Source organism: Coregonus lavaretus, assembly GCF_964263955.1.
Source record: "Coregonus lavaretus genome assembly, chromosome: 5".
Classification (NCBI taxonomy): domain Eukaryota; kingdom Metazoa; phylum Chordata; class Actinopteri; order Salmoniformes; family Salmonidae; genus Coregonus; species Coregonus lavaretus.
In genome coordinates, this window is record NC_139992.1 from 46,411,220 (window position 1) to 46,437,459 (window position 26,240).

Genomic DNA, 26,240 nt, shown 5'->3' on the forward strand with positions numbered 1-26,240 from the left:
AACAGGGTACATACACAGCTATGCATAACGTAAAGTACTGTAAAACTGTGGATTTACTGTATTTTAGAGAGTAATGGAGATGGAAGCCAGGCAAACCGCACATACATTCATCTTTGTGGATGAAGCTGGATTCAACCTGGCAAAAACACGCCGCTGGGGAAGAAATGTGATTGGACAGAGAGCAACCGTGGATGTTCCAGGCCAGAGAGGAGCTAACATCACAATGTGTGCAGCACTGTCCAATGATGGTTTGCTGTTACACAAACCACTCATTGGCCCTTACAATACAGAGAGGCTCATTTATTTTCTGGATGATATGCATAATCGACTTGTGCCAGCGGAGGAAAGAGGGGCAAGAAACTCGCCTACCTTCGTTGTTGTTTGGGATAATGTGGCATTCCACCACTCTGCTGCAGTCACAGACTGGTTTGCTGCACATCCCAGGACGTCAGTAATATTCCTGCCTCCATACTCCCCCTTCCTAAACCCCATAGAGGAGTTTTTCTCTGCGTGGAGGTGGAAGGTTTATGACCACCATCCACATGACCAGATGTCCTTACTAGATGCCATGAACGCGGGGTGTGGAGACACTGCTCCTGAAGACTGCCAGGGTTGGATTAGACATTCCAGAAGATACTTTCCAAGATGCATCGCCAGAGAATAAATAAGATGTTGATGAGAACTTGTGGCCAAATGCAGGAGAGAGGGAGAACTAGAACCCTCACAGTACTGTACAGTATGAGTGATTATACTATACATGTTGATGATGTTTTTTTTATTATTATTATTGCAGCCCTGGAATTTCAGGATTTAGTTTTTTGTTTAAACTTTTTATTTTTCACAAGTAAAGTACTATATGCAAAGATATAGAAAAAAAAGGCTATTGAAGCAAATTACTGCATTTCTGAATCATTCTTGTTACATATACAGTGAGGGAAAAAAGTATTTGATCCCCTGCTGATTTTGTATGTTTGCCCACTGACAAAGACATGATCAGTCTATCATTTTAATGGTAGGTTTATTTGAACAGTGAGAGACAGAATAACAACAAAAAAATCCATAAAAACGCATGTCAAAAATGTTATATATTGATTTGCATTTTAATGAGGGAAATAAGTATTTGACCCCTCTGCAAAACATGACTTAGTACTTGGTGGCAAAACCCTTGTTGGCAATCACAGAGGTCAGACGTTTCTTGTAGTTGGCCACCAGGTTTGCACACATCTCAGGAGGGATTTTTTCCCACTCCTCTTTACAGATGTTCTCCAAGTCATTAAGGTTTCGAGCCTGACGTTTGGCAACTCGAACCTTCAGCTCCCTCCATAGATTTTCTATGGGATTAAGGTCTGGAGACTGGCTAGGCCACTCCAGGACCTTAATGTACTTCTTCTTAAGCCACTCCTTTGTTGCCTTGGCTGTGTGTTTTGGGTCATTGTCATGGTGGAATACCCATCCACGACCCATTTTCAATGCCCTGGCTAAGGGAAGGAGGTTCTCACCCAAGATTTGACGGTACATGGCCCCGTCCATCGTCCCTTTGATGCAGTGAAGTTGTCCTGTCCCCTTAGCAGAAAAACACCCCCAAAGCATAACGTTTCCACCTCCATGTTTGACGGTGGGGATGGTGTTCTTGGGGTCATAGGCAGAATTCCTCCTCCTCCAAACACGCCGAGTTGAGTTGATGCCAAAGAGCTCGATTTTGGTCTCATCTGACCACAACACTTTCACCCAGTTCTCCTCTGAATCATTCAGATGTTCTGTATATGTGCTTTCTTGAGCAGGGGGACCTTGCGGGCGCTGCAGGATTTCAGTCCTTCACGGCGTAGTGTGTTACCAATTGTTTTCTTGGTGACTATGGTCCCAGCTGCCTTGAGATCATTGACAAGATCCTCCCGTGTAGTTCTGGGCTGATTCCTCACCGTTCTCATGATCATTGCAACTCCACAAGGTGAGATCTTGCATGGAGCCCCAGGCCAAGGGAGATTGACAGTTATTTTGTGTTTCTTCCATTTGCGAATAATCGCACCAACTGTTGTCACCTTCTCACCAAGCTGCTTGGCGATGGTCTTGTAGCCCATTCCAGCCTTGTGTAGGTCTACAATCTTGTCCCTGACATCCTTGGAGAGCTCTTTGGTCTTGGCCATGGTGGAGAGTTTGAAATCTGATTGATTGATTGCTTCTGTGGACAGGTGTCTTTTATACAGGTAACAAACTGAGATTAGGAGCACTCCCTTTAAGAGTGTGCTCCTAATCTCAACTCGTTACCTGTATAAAAGACACCTGGGAGCCAGAAATCTTTCTGATTGAGGGGGGGTCAAATACTTATTTCCCTCATTAAAATGCAAATCAATTTATAACATTTTTGACATGCGTTTTTCTGGATTTTTTTGTCTCTCACTGTTCAAATAAACCTACCATTAAAATTATAGACTGATAATTTCTTTGTCAGTGGGCAAACGTACAAAATCAGCAGGGGATCAAATACTTTTTTCCCTCACTGTACTTTAGTACAGTCAATAAAGTGAAAAGGTGTTATTCTTATTCTATAATGAAATACTGATTTATGTGAAAAATCATTCAAACTTCAAAGAGAAAAGTTAATCATTTATGTAATGCTCCCTGTTGTTATTGTTTTTTAGGTAAGTGTGTTACGAGTGACAATGTATGCTTTCTGAGTGAGAATTGTTGCCAGTGTTATGGTCGAACAAGTTTATTTTGAGACATGTATTAAATGTTTTGGTGGTTTGAGTGAGTTTTGGAGGTGAGATTAACTGTTTGGCCAAGATGTATGTTGGTAATGCAGACTGTGTGAAGAGTTTTGAAAAAGTGGCTTCAGTATTGACCGATGCTTGTTAGCAATTGAAAAAAACTGTAAATGGCCCTCCAAGGTGTGCCCCTCTCCCCTGCCCCTCTCTCCTCCTCCTTCTCCCCCTCTCCCCTGGCACCCCCCTTTCCCTGCCCCTCTCCCCTGATGGATGGTTGTCCTTTTCAAACGATGCCTTCATTGCGCGAATGTGTTTAATTAGCGGAAGGGGCTTTAATGAACCCTGATTGGTGTGTGTATGTGTATGTGTGTGTGTGTGTGGTATGTGTGTGTGTCTGTGTGTGTGTGTGCGCATGTGTGTGTGTATATGTGTGTGCGTGTAAATGTGTGTGTGTGTGTGCGCGTGTGCGTGTGTGTACATGTGTATGTGTGTGTGTGTGCGTGTGTATGCGTGTGCGTGTGTGTATATGTGTATATCTGTATATGTGTATATGTGTATATGTGTGTGCGTGCATGTGCGTGTGTGTATATGTGTATATGTGTGTGTGTGCGTGTGTGTGTGTATATGTGTATATGTGTGCGTGTGTGTGCGTGTGTGTGCGTGTATGTATATGTGTGTGTGTGTGTCTCTGTGTGTATGCGTGTGCGTGTGTGTATATGTGTATATCTGTATATGTGTATATGTGTATATGTGTGTGCGTGCGTGTGCGTGTGTGTATATGTGTATATGTGTGTGTGTGCGTGTGTGTGTGTGTATATGTGTATATGTGTGCGTGTGTGTGCGTGTGTGTGCGTGTGTGTATATGTGTGTGTGTGTGTCTCTGTGTGTGTGTGTGTGTGTGTGTGTGTGACGCAGAAGGAGAAAGAGGATGACCAATGTCTTAGAGGGATGCACTTATTCCAGCCGGGGACAACGGGTTACCATTTAACAGCACCTGAGAGAAGGAGATATCTTCGGTCCATGAATTGGGAGTCTATATTTAGCTTATTTCCTCTCTTTCATGACTAAACACTGTAAACAAATGCTATTTCTGAAAAATAGATATAAAACATTAGGGTCAGTGCCATTTGCAGCAAACTCATAGGGGAAAGTATATTAATGTGTCCAGGAAGCCCAAGATGGAGGATATACCATGATATATTGGTGGGGCTATGACATCAAACTGAGACTTTTACCTTGGCTAATGGTTCGATGTTGTTAATGGCAGTCAGGCCATTAAGCCCATTACCCCACCAAACCCTTCAGCTGAATTTGGTTTCCCATTGACTATCAAAATCACCTCCGGACTAATTCCAATTAAAACATTACCCTTTTCATGCACTTGTTCACAAAATGGCTGAAGCGTATTGCGAGGGTAGAGGGGATCCAAAAGGGACTGTTGTTGTAATCTCATTGTAAATTACTCAGATGTTCCGAAAAATGGAAGCTAGTATGACAAACTAACTGAAGCTATAGCACGCCAGCTAAACAAAAGCAAACTTTGGTAATGATTGCTAATATCTATGGGAAGGGTAGGGGACATGCCTCTCCTTTGACACCATATCATTTGTAGCAGAATTTCTGCTGGGACCTCTGATTTGCATGGATTTTGCAGGATATTATGGGAATGGTCAGGCTATTGTCAACAAAACAATTATATAGCCTATGTAAGGACGTGTAACCAATTGTGTTTCGTTATCTAATACAGTTGATCAGATCTAATATACTGTATTTCTAGTTGCGTTAGTTTTTATCGCCATCCAATCCCATTCCAAGTGCCATAAAGTACAGTGGTCCATATAGGTCCTGGACTGATATTGGTTCACAAAATGGTTGTCAGCCACTTGCCTTATCTCAACAGAATATCCTACATGTGAGTGCATGTGTCTTTATTGGGATGATATTCACAAAATACAGCACATACCAGAATAGGGGACTTTCTTGCCGGCTCGTTGATGCTACAAATCGACCAGAGTAGGTACTAAAATCTCCTCCGCACCGAGAGAGGGGGTGACTCCTCCGCACCGAGAGAGGGGGTGCGTGGGTGGTTTCCGAGTCCTAGCCATCATAAACACCTCTGTCGCTGACCATAGAGCGAGAGGATGCGGCACTCACCATAGTGACATGGAGCTCTGGTGACCACGCAGGTGGAAGGAATGCCCGAAATAAACAGATAAATAAGACAGAAAGAGGGGGGCTGCGGATGCAGATAACACCACAACACGACGCCTCCGTCAACGAGATTTACGGTGAAGTGGGGGTACGGGGGGGGGGGGGGGGGGGGGGTTAACAGCCAGTCATAAAGAAAGGGGGGAGGGGTTGCGTCATAGGGAGAAACAAGGGAGAACAGGAGGAGAGAGGGGAAGATAAAGAAAAAGAGAGAGAGAGAGAGAGAGAGAGAAAGAAAGAGAGTGAGCAAGAAAGGGAGGTAGATAAAGCCTGAACCTGCATCATGAGCTGTGCACTGCCCTACGACTCCTTGCCCGCTCGGCTGAGCCCCAGGCGAGCAGTGGACTGGGAACGTGAGCAGCTAGCGGCGCGGAGGCTCTCTTCTCCCAGAGGGCTGAGCCTCCTCAACACTTCTACTGGGCTTCGGCGGCCCTCGGCACTCCCCGGGTACCTGCTCTCGCCCTTCCAGGAGCAGCAACACCAGGAACACCAGGAACAGCTGCAGCAGCAACAGCGCCTCTCATTGTCCCTGTGCTCCGAGGCCTCCATGGCGCCCCCAGTTCCCCGCGCGGGCGGACCCCTACCCTGCTGCCGGCCAGTAGGCGTCATGCCCCTGCTGCGCCTGGCCCTGCTGGCCTTCAGCTGCCTCTTTTGGGCGGCCGGTCTGGCCATCTTCACCCTGGGCGTGTGGGCCCAGGTATCGCTGGCCGACTACATGCTGCTGTCGGCCAACCGCTACCCCAACGCCCCGCTCATCCTTCTGGCTACGGGGGCCACCGTCACGGCCTGGGGCTTCCTGGGCTGTCTGGGAGTGGCCGCCAACCTACCCTTCGTGCTGCGGGCATATGGCTTCATCCAGTTGGCGGCACTGATGGCAGGGCTAGCCGCCGGCCTCTCGGGCCTGTTTTACCGCGAGGACATCGCCGGAGGGTTCCGTAGCGGACTGCAGCGGGCAGTGGCAGGCTATGGCGAAGACGAGGGCAGCTCCAACGCTCTGGATAGCCTGCAGAGGGTGCTAGAGTGCTGCGGGGCCGAGGGCTGGCGCGATTGGCTGACCTCCGACTGGGCCAATCAGGACGCAGCCTTCTCGCCCATGGGCAACGGCTCCTCTGTGTCGCTACCCGACAGCTGCTGCGTGCGACGCAAGGGCTGCAGGAACCGACCCTTACCAGCAGTGGGCAGCGAAGGGGTCGCGGCTGCTGGGATCCATCCCCACGGATGTTTCCGGAAGGTCTTCAGTTTTGTCAACGACAACGTCTTCCACATTGCTGCCACCGTGCTAGGGCTAGCCTTCACCCAGTTAGGCGGCATCGCCATGGCCTGTCTACTAGCTAACCACCTGCAACCAAGACCGCACCGACCAGTCGCACACTAATAAAGAGAGTGGGCCAACCCTGGACCTTGACTAGGGATCAACCCATCGGCGAGTAATACCATTTGGACTGTACAATGCCTCTAACTTCACATTTGGGATTGTGTGTGGAAGAGGAAAATGGAGGACATATCTTTTTATTCTGTCTCTGACAGTGTAGTGTCACTACTTTAACCCAAGAACGAGGTTAGCTGTGACATACCTGCTCCTTTTCACATCCACTCACCATCTCTTTCTCCGACCAACAATCCTGAGGTATTTACTGTATATACATGGACATCTGTGAAGACCGGCAATTGACATAACTGTAAATATACTGCCTGCTGTTTATGAACATGCCCCTTTAAGAAATGTGAAGACTGAACATATACTGTAATATACATGTGTGGAGCGACTGTTTAACAAGATGTGCAGTGAAACAAAGTGTTATTTTATTCTGTGCTATAAGTCATAATAACTAATTTGGTTGTTTCTTGTAAATAATCTGGCACAGAGAAATGTAATATTTACTGTTATATTTTAACAGTATGATTGTCAGACTTGACCATACACTCTTAGAAAAAAAGGGTTCCAAAAGGGTTCTTTGGCTTTCCCCATAGGAAAATCAGTTTAGGTTCCAGATAGAACTCTTTTGGGTTCAATGTAGAACCCTCTGTGGAACGGGGTTCTACATGGAACCAAAAAGGGTTCTTCCAAGTGTTCTCCTATGGGGACAGCCGAAGAACCCTTTTAGGTTCTAGGTAGCACCTTTTTTTCCAAGAGTGTACTGACTATACCATTTTCAGTTTGGTGATATTTGTCTTGTATATCAATATTTGACAGTCAGTTGACCATTATGGAAGATGTCTAATGTCCAAATTGCTACAGCAGACAGGTCTAGTTCCATGTATACCTTTGTATAAATGTTTTAAGTGTTTGTGCAGTTATATTTTGTGATACATATTCATCTTATGATGATACACTCCCAACATTCTGTGATAAATTGTCAGGTTAAGCTTTTGAAAAGACCAGATCGATGTCTATAATGTAAATGTCAACGTCTGGGTGAAGTGGTGAAACGGAATCAGGCGCAGGACACAGAACTGAGAAAATGAATGGATTTACTAAACAAAAGTAAACCATAACAAACCCTCCACGCAGGGAAGAGCAGAACAACAGCTCACCAAATGACGTAAAACAACGGACAATCACGCACAAACCCAGGAGGGAAAACAGAGGTAATTATAGGGAAACAAATAAGCCTAATGGGTAACAGGTGTGAATTATAAAGACAAGACTAGTGTAACACAGAAACACCGATCGGTGGCAGCTAGTACTCCGGTGACGACGAACGCCGAAGCCTGCCCGAGCAAGGAGGAGGGGCAGCCTCGGCTGTATTGGTGACAGTAAATGTGATCATTTACCTCCATTTGGTGTATTATGATGGGAATGTATCATCCTTTTCTGGTCTCGGTTTGCAAGTTACTGTGACAATAACCACTTTGTTATATTTAGCATATACACAAATTCATCTACACACCAATTCTGTAATGGTTCCAAGGCACTGGCATGACACAGATATAGTGTATTGGTTGGGCTGTCACATAAGCATGAAGCCGTACTTGACAGCCTTAAAATCATCATTACCTCAGTGATTCATTTTTTAAAATAACTATCGCAATTCCTCACAAGGTGCATTGTTGTTAATCAAACTGCAATAAGAATGGCAATTGACATCGATTTGATATTGAATATGAAGTAACTCAGACCAATGGAAGTCTATCATACAAAAAGTAACCATCTATACAACCAGGAATTAAATAGGGATTTTGTAGGCGGGGGAACTGTCTTCAAAATGTCTTGTTTCCCCTAATCATTTGTAATGGACATCTATTCCCATTATAGGTTGTTTCAACACCCGCCCCCTAATTTATCTTGTGTACAACCCAATGGATCAGTACATTCCCTAATGTGATCTCACAATCACCATTTATCCTCTACCCTCCAATACTCACTGTGTTGTGTTCCACGTGTTATAATTAAGCAATAAGGCCCGAGGGGGTGTGGTATTTGGCCAATATACCACGGCAAAGGGCTGTTCTTATGCACGACGCAATGCGAAGTGCCTGGATACAGCCCTTAGCCGTGATATATTGGCCATATACCACAAACCCCTGAGGTGCCTTATTGCTATTATAAACTGGTTACCAACGTAATTAGAGCAGTAAAAATAAATGTTTTGTCATAATCGTGGTATACGATCTGATATACTACGGCTGTCAGCCAATCAGCATTCAGGGCTCGAACCACCCAGTTTATAATGTGTAACATCTATTCTAATGCTTATCGACACACAGACATTACCTCATGACTGATTAACAAAATATTTGTGTCATACCTCATGACAGAGAATGGATGTACTTCACAGTCTGTTGGTTGTTCTTGACATGAGAGACACAAACACATGACACCACTGTACTACTCATGTTGATGTGGCCATAATCTGATAAACACAACTCCTGTATACAAAAATATACTCACCGGAAAGTACATTTCACTCAAATACTCAAAGGAAAGAACGACGGTGAGCTCTTTGCTTTAATAAACTACACTCCAAACACATAATTATATGCTGAGTGAATCTTTGAAAATTGATTGTGTGTGTTGATGTTCTGCAACTCTTTATAAACCATCTGTAGTGTATATTCTTTATGTATTTTGTGATGGTATATATGACTTGCTGTTGTATACATTTAAGCTGATATGCATGCAGGGAATATGCATGATAGTGGCAAATTGTGTCAAATGCCTATACTGTATTTTATCAACTACGCCTACCTATATGATACAAATTCCATAGTCATATCCCACCATTTTGCCCAAAAACTAATCCAGGTAGTCCTTCCCCAGTGCTTCCTCTTTAAAGATATAAACTGCCAAATGTATCTCCTGCTTCACAGATTGGCAGGCATAGTGCTTCCATCTGCATTTTAAAAGCCTTGGATGCTAGCTGGCCTTTATTTTATGACCAGGACCCGTGCTGGAAGTGGACCTGAGTGTTAAATCCTCAGCATCGGGAATGGTCGATTCCGCCTGGGCCGCTCTGGTCAGACACAGTCACAGTGTTGAATTATGGGTACCTATATGACATCTCATTAAAACCCTATGAGACAAGAGCGATATACTCTCCTGCACAAGGAAGCAATAATGTGCCCTGGTCTATATTATTGGCAATTAAAAAGGTTACATTACAAACCACACACACACATTCACAGACATCAACAAAGCTACACACACAGTTAGCTACACATATGTAGCCAGGCATACCTTGTTTACATTTACATTTACATTTACATTTTAGTCATTTAGCAGACGCTCTTATCCAGAGCAACTTACAGTTAGTGAGTGCATACATTATTTTATTTTTTATACTGGCCACTCATGAGAATCGAATCCAAAACCCTGGCGTTGCAAACGCCATGCTCTACCAACTGAGCTACATCCCTGCCGGCCATTCCCTCCCCTACCCTGGACGACACTGAGCCAATTGTGCGCCGCCCCATGGGTCTCCCGGTCGCGGCCGGCTACGACAGAGTTTACACACGTGCACATGCACACACACTTTGAAAGCTCACTGTAGAATAATACTTTATTTGAGCATTGTAGCCTACTCCATCGGGCAATTAATAATCGCAATCTGGTTTAACCAAGGCAAAATAGACTAGAGGGATGTCAGATTACCATAATGACAACCTTCAAGTGAGTCAAATTGAGACTTTAACGACTTTCTATGTAGGCTGGTTTTGAATAGTGCACTAATAAGCTCCACTCACTGTTTTGAACCATGATCCAGTCAGTGTGAGAGAGAGTTGCCATAAACTAAATCTATGAGTGGATTATAGAGCACTTCTTTCGTGCCGGGCACGACTAACTGGCCGACCCGAACTCTGTTGACCATTATAGTGGTCACTGTCGGCATGGACTCGGAAGGCTCTGCATCCTCATCTCTCGAGCGCCTACCTTTCAACAATGTTGCACTGAAAAAACTTCCACTTGACTCCTCCAAAGAACCAGGGTCACGAACGGTCAGCGGAGCATGCTTCTCCCGAGTCCAGCCACAACCTCTTATCAACCACACTTGCGTTGCAGTATCCGGACCAGCACTCGCTCTGCTTGGGCTAGACGCAGAGGAAATATTTGACGACCCACTCGGTCCTGAATATTTGAGCGGTTTGAAAGTTTTACCGGGCACGGAGCCGGCTGCGCATTGTTACTGTGGTCATCAGTTTGGACTATTTGCTGGACAGCTGTGTTACCTTGGTGAGGTGGAAGCACCTGCGGACCAAATCGGTTCCAAGCAGCGTGACAACCCATGTGGCCGATGGGAAATACAGGTGAAGGGTGCAGGTGTCACACCTTACTCCAGGTAACAGCTTTTATTTTTGCAATACGTTTTGAATGGTATTACTGCCTAGGCCTAATAGGTTTTCAAGGAAGGTCCGCGTTTTTTGTATAAACCTATCACAACCGACAATTAGCCTACAATAGGCCTGAAATGGCAACTGCACAGATTTTGACAGTTGTATCATTTACAGCCCAGGCCCTATGCTTAATTTTACGAGATTAATATTGGTTGTATGCACTCTTCCCTCATTGTTTGTCATTCACTAGGCCTATATGATATTATTTTAGCAGTAGGCTAAGTAGGACATCGTTTTGGAAGTCTGTAAACATGCATGAATGTAGGGGTATGTTCCAGAATGTTCCTCCATGCAAAGGCACACAATAGTAATTTGCTGACTCAATGGATCTGGCATCCCAGCCAAGTCTCCCATGCCTAGATTAGAGTCATGTGCATGTGAGGCAATTGCACAACAGCTGCAGAGTTGCTTAAGAGATCAACTTCTTGGCACACTTCAACTCCTTCTGCAGTGCTAAACAATGCACAGGCATCTGAATTGTGCCAGGCCCACCTAGTGAATGGTACTACTGCTTGAGTAGGTCTACTTCTATTCTTTGGATTTGCACACAAGACTTGTACCCAAAGACCAATACTCTTATGAATTTCAGATAGCTATCACTCATAATTGATTCCGGGACCAATACACCTTTTGGTCACACTTTATCTTTGTTTCACAGCTATCATGTGCATGTAGTCACGTAGAATCATAATTTCTTTACATCGTTACATTTAGGTCTAACTACACTGTAAAAATAAGTCATTTCAAACAGAAGTTGGCCAGTACAGCTGGTAGTACTATTTCCTGGCAAGAGGACCATTTCTAATCCTTCCTTTATTATTATTCCTAATCCATGTTATGGTTGTACTCCTCCTCTGTCCTCCTCTCTCCTCCCGTCTCCTTCTCTCTCCTCCTCTGTCCTCCTCTCTCCTCCCGTCTCCTCCTCTCTCCTCCTCTGTCCTCCCGTCTCCTCTCTCATCCCATCTCCTCCTCTCTCCTCCCGTCTCCTCTCTCCTCCCGTCTCCTCTCTCCTCCTCTGTCCTCCCATCTCCTCCTCTCTCCTCCCATCTCCTCCTCTCTCCTCCTCTCTCCTCCTCTGTCCTCCCATCTCCTCCTCTCTCCTCCTCTCTCCTCCTCTGTCCTCCCGTCTCCTCCTCTCTCCTCTCGTCTCCTCCTCCTCTCTCCTCCTCTTCTCTCATCCTCCTCAGAGTCAGACGGACGGAAGGTCCTTCGTTCCAGCATCCGGGAGTTCCTGTGCAGCGAGGCCATGGCCGCCCTGGGCATCCCCACCACCCGTGCCGCCTCTCTGGTGACATCGGACCTCTATGTCAACAGAGACCCCCTCAACAATGGTCAGGCGTTCGGTGGTCCTGCGCATCGCCCCCTCCTTCATCAGGTGAATAGTTATTGGTGGTTCCCCTCTTCCTCTCAATGTAGCGAGATACAGGGTCCTTGTTACAATATGTACCAATGGCCTCCTTTCCTTGTCTCCTTTCCTTCATGATGACCACAGTAGGAAGGTGAATGGAATGGATGGATTTATACAATATTTCTCTCCCTTGTCAAGTGCTCAGTGGTAGAGAGAGGAAGCCATTGAATATGATGATTTGGCTATATTATATTACTGTGATAGCCTTCTTATTGTAGGTGGTGTATCAGGGTCATAGGTGAGAGAAGACAAGGAAAATAATTCATTTAAGAGCATTGGGATATAGCTGGCTAGCTAACTAGCTGACTATCTGACTAGCTGGCTAGCTGGCTAGCTGACTAGCTGGCTAGCCATGAACTCTGCTTTTGTTACTGAATGATGACTTGCTTGTGCAGGTTCGGCTCCTTTGAAATCTTTCAGTCTCGGGACGAGTTTTCAGGCCGACAGGGTCCCAGTCCAGGGCGCCACGACATTCGGGCTCAGCTAGTGGACTACATCATCGACACCTTTTACCCTGATATCCAACGAAACCACAGCAACCACAAAGAGAGGAACACAGCATTTTTCAAAGAGGTGTGGACCATACTGAAACTTCAGTTTCAACGTGAGGTTCCTGTATCACTATACGACGACTATACTACCCTTTGTATTGCTACTTGTATAATAAATATGAGATAGTGTTACTTATTATCAATATGAACAATGGTACCAGATGGACATTGCTAATATTCTTAAATTATTCTCAAGCACTGTACATAAACTATACAGGGGGATTACATTTCACCCTGAAGTGCACACTGACAAAATTACATTCATTTGTGCTCTGTGGCGCCCCCTTGTGTTTCCAGGTGACAGTGCGGACGGCTCGTCTGGTGGCCCAGTGGCAATGTGTTGGCTTATATCATGGTGTCCTCAACACAGACAACATGAGCATATTGGGACATACTGTGGACTACGGCCCCTTTGGCTTCATGGACAGGTACTTCTGCCTCACTTCCCCTTTCAACAGGAACTTCAAGATGTCCTAATGACATCAAAACATATTCATTCAGGAAATGGAAACTTGTATCATGAGTATGTAACTCACAAAATAACTTATAGGCAAGCTGAATATACAGTATTATTAGGTAGAAAGAACACAGCTAAAATTCCTTATTATACATTTTTGCTAACAAAATGCAATTTGTGCGGTCATGTATGGTACACAATTGATTAATCATAAGGGCTTATTGGTAAACACTCCATATCTCTTCCCATCTTCCAGATTCGACCCAGAGTTTTCTGTGCAACGCGTCGGACCGGAGGGGGCGCTACTCATACCAAGCCCAGCCGTCCGTGTGCCGTTGGAACCTCGCTCGTCTGGCTGAGACCCTGGGCTCTGAGCTCCATGCCTCCCAGGCAGGGGCCATCCTTGACGAGTTCATGCCTCTCTACGAGACCCTCTACCTGGCCAACATGAGGAGGAAGCTGGGCCTACTGAGGTGGAAGGAACCGGAGGACCAGGAGCTTGTCTCTGAGCTGCTGCGGCTCATGCACAACACAGGTATGGGGAGAGGGATGGGACAAACTGTGCAGAAAACAGGCATACTGTACCTGTACATACAGAGGGGACTAACTCTGCACAACAATAAGTTATTTCAACCAGCAACCGAACATATAAAGTCCCCACTCAGACTCTTTTCTCTCTCTCTCTCTCTCTCTCTCTCTCTCTCTCTCTCTCTCTCTCTCTCTCTCTCTCTCTCTCTCTCTCTCTCTCTCTCTCTCTCTCTCTCTCTCTCTCTCTCTCTCTCTCTCTCTCTCTCTCTCTCTCTCTCTCTCTCTCTCTCTCTCTTCACCAACACACTTACATCTGTAAGTTAAGGCTGTTTTAGTGCAGAAGGACCTGTTTTAGGTTGCTAGACATTTTTATTATCTGTCTGGTTAAGTAGGTAGCTAGCTAGCAATATTAGCTACACATGCTAATGTAAGTATGTCAGATGTAGCACCTCAGTGTATGAATTCATATTCGTATAGTTATCACCAAGTAATTAGCGAACTAGCACTATATTGCCCATTCTCCTAGCTAATGTTTTTAATCCAGCCCCTCAATCTTTTACATCTCTCTTGACTCACTCTCTGCACACAGTGAGCTGGCTATGGTCCTCTCTATGGCCCAGACCAACCAAGCCATGTTTTGCCTGGTGACAGACCGACCAGAGGTGGCCCATCAGCTGGAGAAGATGAGCAGGCTGAAGGAGCTGCTGAGCACCAATCAGGATGAGCTGAGGGCAAAGCAGAGAGAGGATTGGCTACGCTGGGTCAGCCAGTACAGGTTAGTTAGTTAGGAGATGCCGGATCGAGGATCCTACTCAATCAAAACCACTTACTTGGTTATTGATGAAAGAAATAGCATGCTTCCTGCATACTAAAGCATATATGAATTGATCCATACTTTCTTGGTATAGTTTCACACCAGTGGTGGCTGGTGTCACTTTAAATTGGGAGGACGGGCTCATAGTAATGGCTGGAACGGAATCAATGGAATGGTCTCAAACACATCAAACACCTGGTTTCTATGTGTTTGATACCATTCCATTCACTGCATTCCATTCATTATTATGAGCCGTCCTCCCCTCACCAGCCTCCTCTGTTTCACACTGTAATCATGGTTTACATCATCCCCCCTGTGTGTTCGATGACCCAGGAAGCGGTTGGTGAAGGAGTGTAATGGCACGAGGGAGGTGTGTACCATCGAGGAAGAGAGGATCCGTGTGATGGACAGCACCAACCCACGCGTGGTTCTCCGCAACTACATTGCCCAGAATGCAATACAGGCTGCCGAAAATGGAGACTTCTCAGAGGTATAGAATGTTGTATCTACTTTAAACGCTGTAGCTATCAATGCATGGTGAAATCCATTTTTTTTTGCATTTTCTGTTTGTAGTGATATTATACAGTGAGCTCCAAAAGTATTAGGACAGTGACACATTGCTAGGAATACTTCAATACACATATAAGTGAATTTGTTCCAATCCTTTTGGTCCCCTAAAATGGGGGGACTATGTACAAAAAGTGCTGCAATTTCTAAACGGTTCACCCAGTATGGATGAAAATACCCTCAAATTAAAGCAGTCTGCACTTTAATCTCATAGCCAATGTATCGTTTCAAATCCAAAGTGCTGGAATACAGAGCCAAAACAACAACAAATGTGTCACTGTCCCAATACTTTTGGAGCTCACTGTACTGTATATCTATGGTTGGGTGGATCACTTGAAAAATGTAATCAGTGACTGATTACAGATTACATAACAATAAGTAATTAGTAATGTAATCCATTGGATTTCTCGAAATGAGTAACGTAATATGATTACTTTTGGATTACTTCTTTGGTTAGCCAGTATCTGCCTCCTCAGTTTATGCTGCAGATATCTTCAGGCAAGTGCTGGCTCAGCTGCCTGCTGCATCACTGCTAAAAGGTCAGCTTCACTGTCAAGTTCCAGGGAAAGCATTCCCAACACTCATCAATAGGCCTACTACACCCAGCCACCAAGCAGATTGTGGCCAGTAAAAGAGGAAATGTTCATTTGAATGTCTGACCCAACCATGAATGTCTGACCCACCCATGTCTGACCTATAACAGTCTAGCATGATAAAGACATCAATAGACAGATGTAACGGATCCAATAGTAATCCGATTATTTCATGAGTTGGATGATCAATTGTGCAAATTCTTTGAATGTAGACTATTCTAAGTTTGCAAAACACGTAGATCTGTCTGAAAAGTCAGACAGGTAGATTTTAGTGTACTCATTTCCACTGAAACTAGAGGTTTAGCTGAGTAAGCAGCTGATTTGTCATGTGTGTCATCCCAGTACTTGGGAAATGAACAGGATGGAGCTGTGTTGATTAATCAAAATTATCCTTTTGACCCAAAAATCCTGATGAAATTTGGGATGATTCAGTTTTCAGTAAGTGGGGGTCTGACGTTTCTAGTTTTTAAAACGTTTTCTGTGGAAAGCAACCAAGGAGAGAACTTGGCAGTTTTGGAGATTTAAAATAGATTAGAACGGAAGGGAAAAGCTTCCATTAACACTGAAAGGTGACTTCTGGGCTGTGTAACAGCAGGTAGCCTAGCAGTTAAGAGAGTTGGGCCAGTAACCGAAAGGTCGCTGGTTTGAATCCACAAGCCGACTGGGTGAAAAATCTGATGTGCCCTTGAGCAAGACCCATTTCAGTGTGCTTGAGTCAAACACTTGCAGCCCACATCTTATTAGTTGAAGTAATCCAAAATGTATTCAGCTGTTTTTAAGACTAACAGTAACTTTTTATTTAATTTTTTTAGTAAACTGGGTTGATTAGTTACTTCATTTTTGTAATCTGATTACGTAATCCCTGTTACATGTAATCCGTTAGTACAGAACCCTGTATATATATCATTGCTCATTAAGTTTAATCAACTCTTGTTCAATCTCTCAGGTCCGCAGAGTTCTAAAAGTTCTAGAGAACCCCTTCTCTGCCCAACCTGAGTCAGAACTACCTGGTGGGCCTAAAACATTTGGAGAGAGGGACGAGAAAGGGATGGAGAAAGACAAAGAGGGAAGGAAGGATGAGGGGAGGACAGCTGGAAACCAAAATGGTGTCCCATATGACAGCAAGCCTCCTGTGTGGGCACGAGAGATCTGTGTCACCTGATCATCATAGTGCCTCCTGACCCCAAAACTCAACTGACAGTGGAGAAAGATGTAGATGGTGTCCCTCAGGGCACTGTTCTAGGTCCATTACACTTTTCAATGATGGAACCCTCCTCTTTGTTCCTAGTCAGTTGGGTTAATGTCAAGGGAGGTAGTTGTATACTTCAGAGTGCTCCTGGATGTCAATCAGTAGAATAAACTGATGGTGTATGAAGACTCAGGTAATCAGTCAAAACAGTGACCTGTCTGGGTTGGAGAGACCAGGAGCACCCTGACTGTGTGTCTATGCACGCACGCACGCACGCGCACACACACACACACGCACACACACACACACACACACACACACACACACACACACTTGACTTTTGCATGTATTTAGATTATTTCACACACAACATGTAGTGTATGCATCATTGCAGAGATATAAACAAATAAACTCATACATTCAGAAACATAATCATTGATCATCTGACTAACACCCACAAATGGTATTGATCTTAGAACATTGGTTAAAAACCATATCTACACACAATCTCTTGAATCCATTTTTTTTTTTTTATAATGATTTTGAGTCTAGATTTCACACAATGTTACAGTTGAAGTCGGAAGTTTACATACACCTTAGCCACATACATTTAAACTCTGTTTTTCACAATTCCTGACATTTAATCCTAGTAAAACTTCCCTGTCTTAGGTCAGTTAGGATCACCACTTTATTTTAAGAATGTGAAATGTCAGAATAATAGTAGAGATAATGATTTATTTCAGCTTTTATTTCTTTCATCACATTCCCAGTGGGTCAGAAGTTTACATACACTCAAATAGTATTTGGTAGCATTGCCTTTAAATTGTTTAACTTGGGTCAAACATTTTGGGTAGCCTTCCATAAGCTTCCCACAATAAGTTGGGTGAATTTTGGCCCATTCCTCCTGACAGAGCTGGTGTAACTGAGTCAGGTTTGTAGGCCTCCTTGCTCGCACACACTTTTTCAGTTCTGCCCACACATTTTCTATAGGATTGAGGTCAGGGCTTTGTGATGGCCACTCCAATACCTTGACTTTGTTGTCCTTAAGCCATTTTGCCACAACTTTGGAAGTATGCTTGGGGTCATTGTCCATTTGGAAGACCCATTTGGACCAAGCTTTAACTTTCTGACTAATGTCTTGAGATGTTGCTTCAATATATCCACATAATTTTCCTTCCTCATGATGCCATCTATTTTGTGAAGTGCACCAGTCCCTCCTGCAAAAAGCACCCCCACAGCATGATGCTGCCACACCTGTGCTTCACGGCTGGGGTGGTGTTCTTCGGCTTGCAAGCCTCCCTGTTTTTCCTCCAAACATAACGATGGTCATTATGGCCAAACAGTTCTATTTTTGTTTCATCAGACCAGAGGACATTTCTCCAAAAAGTACGATCTTTGTCCCCATGTGCAGTTGCAAACCATAGTCTGGCTTTTTTATGGCGGTTTTGGAGCAGTGGCTTCTTCCTTGCTGAGCGGCCTTTCAGGTTATGTCGATATAGGACTCGTTTTACTGTGGATACAGATACTTTTGTACCTTTTTCCTCCAGCATCTTCACAAGGTCCTTTGCTGTTGTTCTGGGATTGATTTGCACTTTTCGCACCAAAGTGCGTTCATCTCTAGGAGACAGAACGCGTCTCCTTCCTGAGCGGTTTGATGGCTGTGTGGTCCCTATTGTTTGTAGAGAAGAACGTGGTACCTTCAGGCATTTGGAAATTGCTCCCAAGGATGAACCTGACTTGTGGAGGTCTACCATTTTCTTTCTGAGGTCTTGGCTGATTTCTTTTGATTTTCCCATGATGTCAAGCAAAGAGGCACTGAGTTTGAAGGTAGGCCTTGAAATACATCCACAGGTACACCTCCAATTGACTCAAATTATGTCAATTAGCCTATCAGAAGCTTCTAAAGCCATGACATCATTTTCTGGAATTTTCCAAGCTGTTTAAAGGCACAGTCAACTTAGTGTATGTAAACTTCTGACCCACTGGAATTGTGATACAGTGAATTATAAGTGAAATAATCTGTCTGTAAACAATTGTTGGAAAAATTACTTGTCTCATGCACAAAGTAGATGTCCTAACCGACTTGCCAAAACTATAGTTTGTTAACAAGAAATATGTGGAATGGTTGAAAAACAAGTTGTAATGACTCCAACCTAAGTGTATGTATAGTTCTGACTTCAACTTTATGTTAATTTATATTATGTGATATGTTGAAAGTGGAAAAAAATATGCTTTAAAATGAGTTTGTTCTGCACTTTGATGTGCTTTTAAAACTATGAATGTAAATATTAATGTACAGCAGGTTTGGTATTGCTTATTGATAACTTGCTCTACCATGTTACATTTTAATAAACCTATCATTACTTTATATTCAGCTGTATCTTTAAATTATTCTTGATTTGATTGAGATTAGCTTTTTCAATTTTTTTTTCAGAATGTAGATATTGTTGTATGTTTGTTTAATATTTATAGTACATACAGAACAGTGCTCAGTACGCAGCCAATGTGCCACATTATATTATCCTCATTTGGAGTGTTGTCATAAAAGGGCTTGATTTGACTGTCCTGATAGCTACAACCAACACACAAAATACAGTCTAACTAACACATGTACTGTGGTGGGGAGTGAAAGGCTTGCAGAATATTGTGAGAACAGCGATAACTATGTATGGGAATAGAGAGAAAATGCAGCCTGACCGAGCAAGGAGTAGGCTATGATAAGAACATGTGTGTGTGTGTGTATGTGTGTGTGTGTGTGTGTGTGTGTGTGTGTGTGTGTGTGTGTGTGTGTGTGTGTGTGTGTGTGTGACCTGATGGTCAGGAGAGCAGAGGATAACCACATGAGCTAAACCCAGGTGTGAGCTTACAAGATGTGTACAGTGGAAAAATACAGCCCGCCTAAAGCGGGGTGGGATTTTTCCTCTGATGTGTGTGTATAAAAATATTGTGCGTCCATTTTGTGGCAGAGCGCTCTCATTAATAAAGGCTGACCATTGCAGAAAGGGGTCTTTGTTTAATTTATTATTTAAACTAGAGATTTACAACCTCTGGGAATTATTCAAAGATTTAAGAAGTAGTTGACTTCAACCATTGAGATAACAAAATTCTCATGACAAACACTGCAATTGTTTTTGAATAAGGTACATCTACAGACATTTGAGAGATAAATACATATGGAGTTGGTAACAAGAGTGTCCATACTTTTATTTTATTGTATTTTTTGTTCATTGGACTGTGCTGTGTGTATTCCTGGCTGTTTGTAATTTCCTGTAAAGTCCAGCATTGGAATTTCAAGAGTGTTTGCTTTGGGACGGGGGCTCTAAGTAACAGCAACAGGGCTCACAGAGCACACAATAACATTAGCACAGTGTTTTTCCACAACAACACTATGGGCAAGTTCATTTTGCATGGCCCGGTGCCCAGGTTGGGAGGAGTTTGCACATTGTAGAACCTTCCATTGGCCCTTAAGTGAAATCTCCCTGTCTGTGAGCACTGTCTGTGATACTTTGAGGCAACTGACAACACTAAACTGGAAACGTGGAGTGAGGGTGTGTACAGTAGGCGGTGCTTGAGTCAATAAATAAAGAGGCTTAAAGGAAATCCTCTCTGAATGAACTTTAAACTGACCGGGCGTAGACGATATCCCATAAAGGACTACACGGGAGGAGGTAGGTTTTCTCTACATATATGAATCACACAATGACAATTTCAAATTTGCAATATAATAACTTGCATAATATTTATCCTGTGTGAAATGTCTAATGATGGCAGCATTTACTGTTTTGTGAATGGAGTGGATATGTTTAAAGTTCTCTGTGATAATGTGGGGATATTTGCCACAACATTTTGCAAAAGTTTAGGATAAGTTAGATATTTCCTTATCAGTCCTTTTAGTCAATTCAAAAATATAATAATGTGGGTGGGATTACAATAAACAAATGTTAATGTGATAACAGTGACACCCTTTGAGACCCAAGTATAGATCCAAATGAGGAAAAACAATTGATTGCCCTTCAGAAATACTTGCCTCAGATTTTGATAATATTCATATTTTCTTATTTAATCCGTTTTTTCTGGAAACGTTGCAAAAAATGCAACATTGGGCTTCAATGGTAGGAAAAGAATGGTGGTAAGAAAACTGTGAAAATCTATTAAAATCACATCAAAATGTATCAAAAGCATTTACATGTGATGGAACGTACACTGAGTGTACAAAACATTAGGAACACCTTCCTAATATTGAGTTGCACCCCCTATTGCCCTCAGAACAGCCTCAATTCATCGAGGCATGGACTCTACAGTGTCGAAAGCCTTCCACAGGGATGCTGGCCCATGATGACTCCAATGCTTCCCAATGTTGTGTCAAGTTTGCTGGATGTCCTTTTGGTTGTGGACCATTCTTGATACACATGGGAAACTGTTGAGTGTGAAAAACCCAGCAGCATTGCAGTTCTTGACACACTCAAACCAGTGCACCTGGCACCAACTACCAAACCCCGTTCAAAGGCACTTAAATATTTTGTCTTGCACATTCACCCTACGAATGGCACACATACACAATCCTTGTCTCAATTGTCTCAAGGCTTAAAAATCCTTCTTTAACCTGTCTCTTCCCCTTCATCTACACTGATTGAAGTGGATATCACAAGTGACATCAATAAGGGATCATAGTTATCACCTGGATTCACCTGATCAGTCTATGTCATGGAAAGAGCAGGTGTTCCAAATGTTTTGTACACTCAGTGTATTGTTTAATGGTATATACATCTGAAATGATGTCCTATTTTATCTGAAATAGCCAAACTGATACAACTCGACCTATACAAATTTAAGTATTTCGCTATCAAAAGCATATAATGTATTTTTTTTGTAAGATTTACATGTCTGTTATTTTGATGTGTAGAGGGGACATCAAAGTTACTTCTGAAGTATTTGATTGTCCATATTTGCAGAATTTGGAAGGGAAACAATCTCTCTAATTGTATGTCAATAAATGAATGTGGCCCTGTGTCTCAGTTTAGCAACCCTTTAAGCCAAATGTTGCATTTTTGTAACACTTACAAAACTACAGTAGCTCTGTTTGTTTCTCAATTTCTTGTTTTCTACATAATCACTACATCTTAGAGAAGACAGAAAAAATATATATTTCAAGTAATTTACTTGCATGGATGGCCAACAACATGTGCTTGCTTGTGTAGGGGACCAGTGTGGTTGCAGATGAGTGGACAGGTTTCTAATGTATAAGAGGTTACTGATGCCACAATAATCATACTAACACACACCAAATACTACTAAGAGATAGCTCTGGGTCTAAGGAGATGAAGTATGTAGTGTTTTAGATTATTTCTTAGTTTGGGACCTGTACAGGATGCAATTTAGGGAACATTGCATTTTTACAGCGTTGGGTCACACAGGAAACAGCAGAAGAAATGTAACTAAAATGACATTTTCATCTCTCCCTCTGTCTCTCAGAAAATTTGACAAAATGTGGAATAGGATTATTTTTGGTGGACTGGTGGTCTGTCTCATCTGCCTCACTGACCAGACTCAGGTAAGAACACAGTCAGTCAACACTGATAAACAGAGAAACATGTTATTCCTTTAACCCTGGGAGTAACCATTACTTATCTGCTGGTTTTGTACAGGGCCAGAAAACACCTTTAGTTGTTCAAGGTAAGTGTTAGTTATTTTCAAAACATCACTTACATTGGAAAGACAAGAGAAAACCATTCTGCCTATTACAATATGTTCATGCATGAGCATGTGCGTTTCCTTGTTTCAGGGACAGATTGCACACAGATCAAAACTCTCTCCCCTCGAGCCACTAGTGGAGTGTATGTCATTCAGCCTGCAGGGGTCAGATCTCCCTTTAAGGTATGGAAACATCAAAATATTTAGGCCAGGTACTACATTTACTTTTCTCATTTGGTTACACAACCACACAGGGGCAGTAAAGCTTAGCTATGGAATGTTGAAGGTGTCGCCAGGCTTGCCAGAGTTACGGGAGTTCCACAGGGTTCCATTCTTGGACCGTTTTAGTTCACAACAAAACAGTTTGTTGATTCAAAAGTACATTTTTATTGAATACAGGTGTATTGTGAGATGCTGGCGGACGGAGGCTGGACAGTCTTTCAAAGGCGCACCGGGGCAGAGGTTCTTTTCAACAGGAAGTGGGCCGCGTACAAACAAGGCTTTGGGCATCTACGGAGTAAAGAAGGGTCCCTCTGAGCACATCACATTTCACCAGCAACTAATTTTTGTCTATAATACTCATGTTTACATCTAAGGCAACTTATAGAGGGTTCCCTGTACTCTACTCTTCTCAATTCAGTTCTCTTTGCTGTTGTTTCCTAGAGGACCACTGGCTGGGTCTGAACAAGGTGTTTGCTCTAACAAAGGGGGGCAGGGGGCAGAGATCGACCATGCGGGTCGACCTGTGGGACTTTGAAGGGGGCACTGCCTTCGCTGAGTACAGTGACTTCCGTCTGGGCAGGGAGAATGAGGCCTACAAGCTGAACGTTGGAGCCTACAGGGGCAACGCAGGTAATGGTGAATTTCAACAGCACAAGGTGACAGTGGTCATATTATTTAAATGGCAATGGGACCTCTACACATCACACATATATGTCATATGATATGTATGCTGTGTTGATATTCTATAGAAGTAGGACTGATGCACTCTCTCTTCATCACTCCCTGTCTCTCCGTAGGTGATGCCATTCGTGGGAAATACGCCGGCATTGACCAGAATGGTTTTGGCTTCAGCACAACCGACAAGGACAATGATGGCTGCTCGCCCTGCATCTTTGGCGACATCGCCGAGAACACATGCAGCTTCTCGGAGGGAGGAGGAGGGTGGTGGTACAGCCGCTGTGGCTCTGCCAGCCTGAACGGAGACTGGCACCCCGCCGGCGAACACATCGGCTGGGCCTCCGGCCTCCACTGGGAGACCTGGAAAGGACCTGCCCCATACTCAGCCCAAGCCAGCCGCATGATGATCAAGTCTGTGTGAGGCCACGTCTCAATTTATCTGAAATGGTTTCCTAGGCCTATGTCTCCTTTCCTTTATGACCACCGGTCTGAGAAGCACCTGGCAGTGTGGCACAGTAGTGGGCATGAGTAGAGGAAGCCATTAAAAGAACTGGAACACACACAGCTATGTGTTCCATGGAGTGATGCCTGCATGCCGTGCCATATTGCTTTAGCTTGAATGGTCTGTTTATTTGGGCCTGTTGTCCAATCAACACACTGTATTTGCGCTTTTTCATCTATTCGTTTCTTCATCTTTTTGTTTATCCAATTCTCTTTGTTGTATTATATAATGATGCACAAATCAGAGCCAACATGTGACAGAAATAGAAAATATAGTTTTTTTTACACTTGACCATTTAAAGTCTGAAGTCCACCATGCTCAGAGCCACCATGTTTTCAGTGAAGAGAAAATACCTTGTGGAAGTTTTATTTGTTACACAGCAACAATTCTACAGATCTAACTTGTGAACTGTTTCATCACATAGTTTGTCATAATTTATATTCTAGAATGTTGATACTGTATGCATTTTTAAATATAATAACTTTTTGAACATTTCTTTAACACAAACTTAGCCCATTTTCAATCAAGTTCAGACACCATTATTTTTGCCCTGTAAACATGCTTGGATGCATGCATTCTATGGTGTGTGTTTATAGTGAAATAAACGTTGTACTTATTGCACATTAAATCATTCATGGTTTCTCATCCAGTAAATAGGTTTGTTTTTCTCCTACCCTAGAGCCAGGTTTCTAACTTTGATTGATTATGGATCTTTATCTTTGTTACACGTTGCTACATTAAGTCCAGGGCTCACTTGAAAAATCAATAAAACATCTAATTTGTTTTATTTATAAAGCCCTTATACATCAGCAGTTGTCACAAAGTGCTTATACCGAAACCCATCTTAAAACACCAAAGAGCAAGCAATGCAGATGTAGAAGCACTGTGGCTAGGAAAAACTCCCTAGAAAGGCAGGAACCTAGAAAGAAACCTAGAGAGGAACTAGGCTCTGAGGGGTGGCCAGTCTTCTTCTGGCTGTGACCATTAAGGCCAAATCGTTCTCCAAGATGTTCAAACGTTCATAGATGACCAGCAGGGTCAAATAATAATCACAGTGGTTGTAGAGGGTGCAACAGGTAAGCACCTCAGGAGTAAATATCAGTTGGAAAAAAAATCCCAATGTGACTGATCCAGGTTAAATAAAGGATCAATAAAATAAAACAGATTACTAAATCAACGTACCCTGTTTTATCCCCAAACCATCACACCACCACCACCATGCGTGACCTTTGGTATGATGTTCTTACTGTGGAATGCAGAGTTTGGTTTTCGCCAGGCATTACTGGAACCATGTCGTCCAAAAAGTTATACTTTTGAATAATCTGTCCATAGAACGTTCTTCCAAGAGTCTTGATGATCATCCAGGTGCTTTTTAGCAAACTTGAGTCAACTTTTTGGACGAGATGGGTCCCATTATGCCTGGCGAAAACCAAACACTGCATTCCACAGTACCAAAGGTCAAGCATGGTGGTGGTGGTGTGATGGTTTGGGGACGCATTGCTGCCTCAGAACCTGGACGACTTGCCTTAATAGAAGGAACCATTAATTCTGCTCTGTATCAGAGAATTCTACAGGAGAATGTTAGACCATCCTTCTGTGAGCTGAAGCTGAAGCGCAGCTGGGTCATGCAGCAAGACAATGATCCAAAACACACAAGTCTACATGAAAATTGCTAAAAAGCAACAAATTTGAAGTTTTGGAATGGCCTAGTCAAAGTCCAGACCTAATCCCAATTGAGATGTTGTGGCAGGACTTGAAACGAGCAGTTCATGCTTGAAATGCCACACGTCACTGAGTTAAAGCAGTTCTGCATGGAAGAGTGGGCCACAATTCCTCCACAGCGACATGAGAGACTGATCAACAAGGAACAACTACATTTACATTTTAGATCAACAACTACATTTACGTCATTTAGCAGACACTCTTATCCAGAGTGACTTACAGTTAGTGAGTGCATACCTTTTTTTTCTTCTTTTTTTTTTCATACTGGCCCCCCGTGGGAATTGAACCCACAACCCTGGCGTTGCAAACACCATGCTCTACCAACTGAGCTACATCCCTGCTGGCCATTCCCTCCCCTACCCTGGACAACTGTGCACCGCCCCATGGGTCTCCCGGTCACAGCCAGCTACGACAGAGCCTGGATTCGAACCAGGATCTCTAGTGGCACAGCTAGCACTGCGATGCAGTGCCTTAGACCACTGCGCCACTCGGGAGACTTAGGAAGCATTTGGTTGGAGTCATTGCAGCTAAAGGTGGCACAACCAGTTATTGAGTGTAAGGGGGCAATTACTT

The 26,240-nt window shown here is 43.5% G+C and overlaps 2 protein-coding genes and 1 pseudogene across 3 annotated transcripts; all 3 read left to right on the forward strand.

Moving 5' to 3' along the window:
- Positions 1 to 5,196: 5,196 nt before the first annotated feature.
- Positions 5,197 to 6,288, forward strand: LOC311129427 (tetraspanin-7-like; the record flags this gene model as incomplete). The annotated part of the gene is made up of 1 exon (XM_084161709.1): positions 5,197 to 6,288. The coding sequence occupies one exon, from the start codon at positions 5,197 to 5,199 to the stop codon at positions 6,286 to 6,288; it is 1,092 nt and encodes a 363-aa protein (XP_084017835.1).
- A 3,108-nt stretch (positions 6,289 to 9,396) lies between these two features.
- Positions 9,397 to 16,825, forward strand: LOC311129283 (protein adenylyltransferase SelO-1, mitochondrial-like; annotated as a pseudogene). The gene is made up of 9 exons: positions 9,397 to 9,400; positions 10,228 to 10,690; positions 11,933 to 12,120; positions 12,549 to 12,726; positions 13,002 to 13,132; positions 13,418 to 13,742; positions 14,279 to 14,464; positions 14,837 to 14,993; positions 16,610 to 16,825. The product of its transcript is annotated as a protein adenylyltransferase SelO-1, mitochondrial-like (transcript).
- A 3,486-nt stretch (positions 16,826 to 20,311) lies between these two features.
- Positions 20,312 to 24,590, forward strand: LOC311129085 (angiopoietin-4-like). Its single transcript, XM_084161354.1, has 7 exons — positions 20,312 to 20,520; positions 22,325 to 22,403; positions 22,498 to 22,525; positions 22,635 to 22,726; positions 22,943 to 23,060; positions 23,207 to 23,395; positions 23,563 to 24,590. The coding sequence occupies exons 2-7, from the start codon at positions 22,338 to 22,340 to the stop codon at positions 23,862 to 23,864; spliced, it is 795 nt and encodes a 264-aa protein (XP_084017480.1). The 5' UTR covers positions 20,312 to 20,520; positions 22,325 to 22,337; the 3' UTR covers positions 23,865 to 24,590.
- The last annotated feature ends 1,650 nt before the right edge of the window (positions 24,591 to 26,240 follow it).

Excerpts from the sequence above, each read along its gene's own strand:
- LOC311129085 (XM_084161354.1), top strand. The coding sequence starts at position 22,338 with ATGTGGAATAGGATTATTTTTGGTGGACTGGTGGTCTGTCTCATCTGC. Across the intron at positions 22,404-22,497 it reads GCCTCACTGACCAGACTCAG|GGCCAGAAAACACCTTTAGT; the intron begins GTAAGAACACAG and ends GGTTTTGTACAG. Across the intron at positions 22,526-22,634 it reads AACACCTTTAGTTGTTCAAG|GGACAGATTGCACACAGATC; the intron begins GTAAGTGTTAGT and ends TCCTTGTTTCAG.